At 44.7% G+C, this 1,464-nt stretch overlaps 1 protein-coding gene across 1 annotated transcript; it reads left to right on the forward strand.

Moving 5' to 3' along the window:
- The first annotated feature begins 604 nt into the window (after positions 1-604).
- LOC109159541 lies at positions 605-1,195 on the forward strand. The gene is made up of 2 exons (XM_019307641.1): positions 605-824; positions 936-1,195. The coding sequence occupies exons 1-2, from the start codon at positions 605-607 to the stop codon at positions 1,193-1,195; spliced, it is 480 nt and encodes a 159-aa protein (XP_019163186.1).
- The last annotated feature ends 269 nt before the right edge of the window (positions 1,196-1,464 follow it).

Below are 1,464 nucleotides of genomic sequence, written 5' to 3' on the forward strand. Positions count from 1 at the left end.
GAGGACCAAATTAATAATTTTGTAATAGCTGAGTGACCGTACCATTTCTGTAATTTACTCATTCAAATATTTAAAACAAACACACCCTTGATAGATAAACCTTCCATCTTTGTCAACGTACTTTCCCCTCCATCCCATATTCCCATCCAACTAACCAACCAAACCCTATACTTTTTCCATTACTCCCCACTTTTCGCTCCTTCCACCATCCCCAGTATATAAACCACCTAATACCCTTCCATTTCTCTCACTCACATCTCTCTCTCTCCCTCTCCAAGGGCCCCACCCAACTCAGCCAACTCACCCAAATCAACTCATTTGAGTAATTTCTTATCTATTTTTACTTCTTGCTTTTACCTCTACCTATACTCACCATTTCCTTCCATCGGACACCCAACTTTCCAACCTCATTAATTTTCTTTGTTGGCCATTTCATCTATCGCAATATAAAGCTTTCACTCTTTCTTGTATTTCACCAAAGACAAACACTTCTTTTCCCCTCTCTCATAATCCTTATCCTAATATTTATTTGTTAATTACCATAGAGGAGTGCTTTTCACTTACCAAATAAGCCTGGGGTTTGTGTTTGCTCTACTTAGTTGCAATGGAAGAGTATACTCTTAATAAGAAGAAGGGTAACAAGCGAGCCCGAGATGACTCCGCGTTTGACTCGGTTGCTCCCGAGTCCAGGCGAGTTAACTCTGACCGAGTCGAGGATGACACTGTGTCCGACTTGTCGGGTGTGGACTTGGGTTCGCCGGCGATGAAGCATATCAGGGAAGACATATTGGAGATCCTGGATGAGTCGGAGATCCTGAGTGATCGTGAGCCGGACATTTAGGGCCTCGATTCCGTAATCAAAAGTTTTGAGGAAGAGATTCTTCACCCCGCGCCTCCACAGCCAGAGCAGACGGTTATTGATGTGACGTCATCAGGTTCCGGCGAGTCCCAATTGGAGCTGGGCTACCTTCTAGAAGCTTCGGACAACGACCTCGGCCTTCCACCGACAGTGTCCCCCGCCAAGGACGGAGAAAGCACCGATGCGGCTGAGTTTCCGGCAACCGGCGGCGGTGTTGAGAATATTTTAGAGTTCGGAGAATGCGATTTTGTGACCGTTGGTGGGCTGTTCGATTTTCCTGAAGCGTCCGGTATGCCGGAGTTCCTGTGGCGGCCGGAATCTTTGCCTGCTTCATAGGTTGTTTTTTGCCGGCTCGGAAGGTTGGACGCACCCGTTCGAGGAGATCGACCGTTATTTGTACGGTAGCTTAGGAATTTAGGGATGTAAAATTTAAAGTTGAATGAAAACAAAAAAACAAAAAAAAAAAAAACAAAAAAAAAACAAAGAAGAAGACTGATGGTTTTTGGGTTTTCGGGCCCAAAGAGGTCCAACACAACCTTAAGCTGGTGGATACACCTTTCACAAAAGGGTTCGAGTCTTAGTAAAATATGATGCTTAATAGTACT

This window comes from Ipomoea nil, unplaced genomic scaffold (genome assembly GCF_001879475.1).
Source record: "Ipomoea nil cultivar Tokyo-kokei standard unplaced genomic scaffold, Asagao_1.1 scaffold2833, whole genome shotgun sequence".
Lineage (NCBI taxonomy): Eukaryota > Viridiplantae > Streptophyta > Magnoliopsida > Solanales > Convolvulaceae > Ipomoea > Ipomoea nil.

Coding starts and splice junctions, on each gene's coding strand:
- LOC109159541 (XM_019307641.1), top strand. CDS start 605: ATGGAAGAGTATACTCTTAATAAGAAGAAGGGTAACAAGCGAGCCCGA. Junction 825..935: donor GTCGGAGATCCTGAGTGATC/GTGAGCCGGACA, acceptor TGACGTCATCAG/GTTCCGGCGAGTCCCAATTG.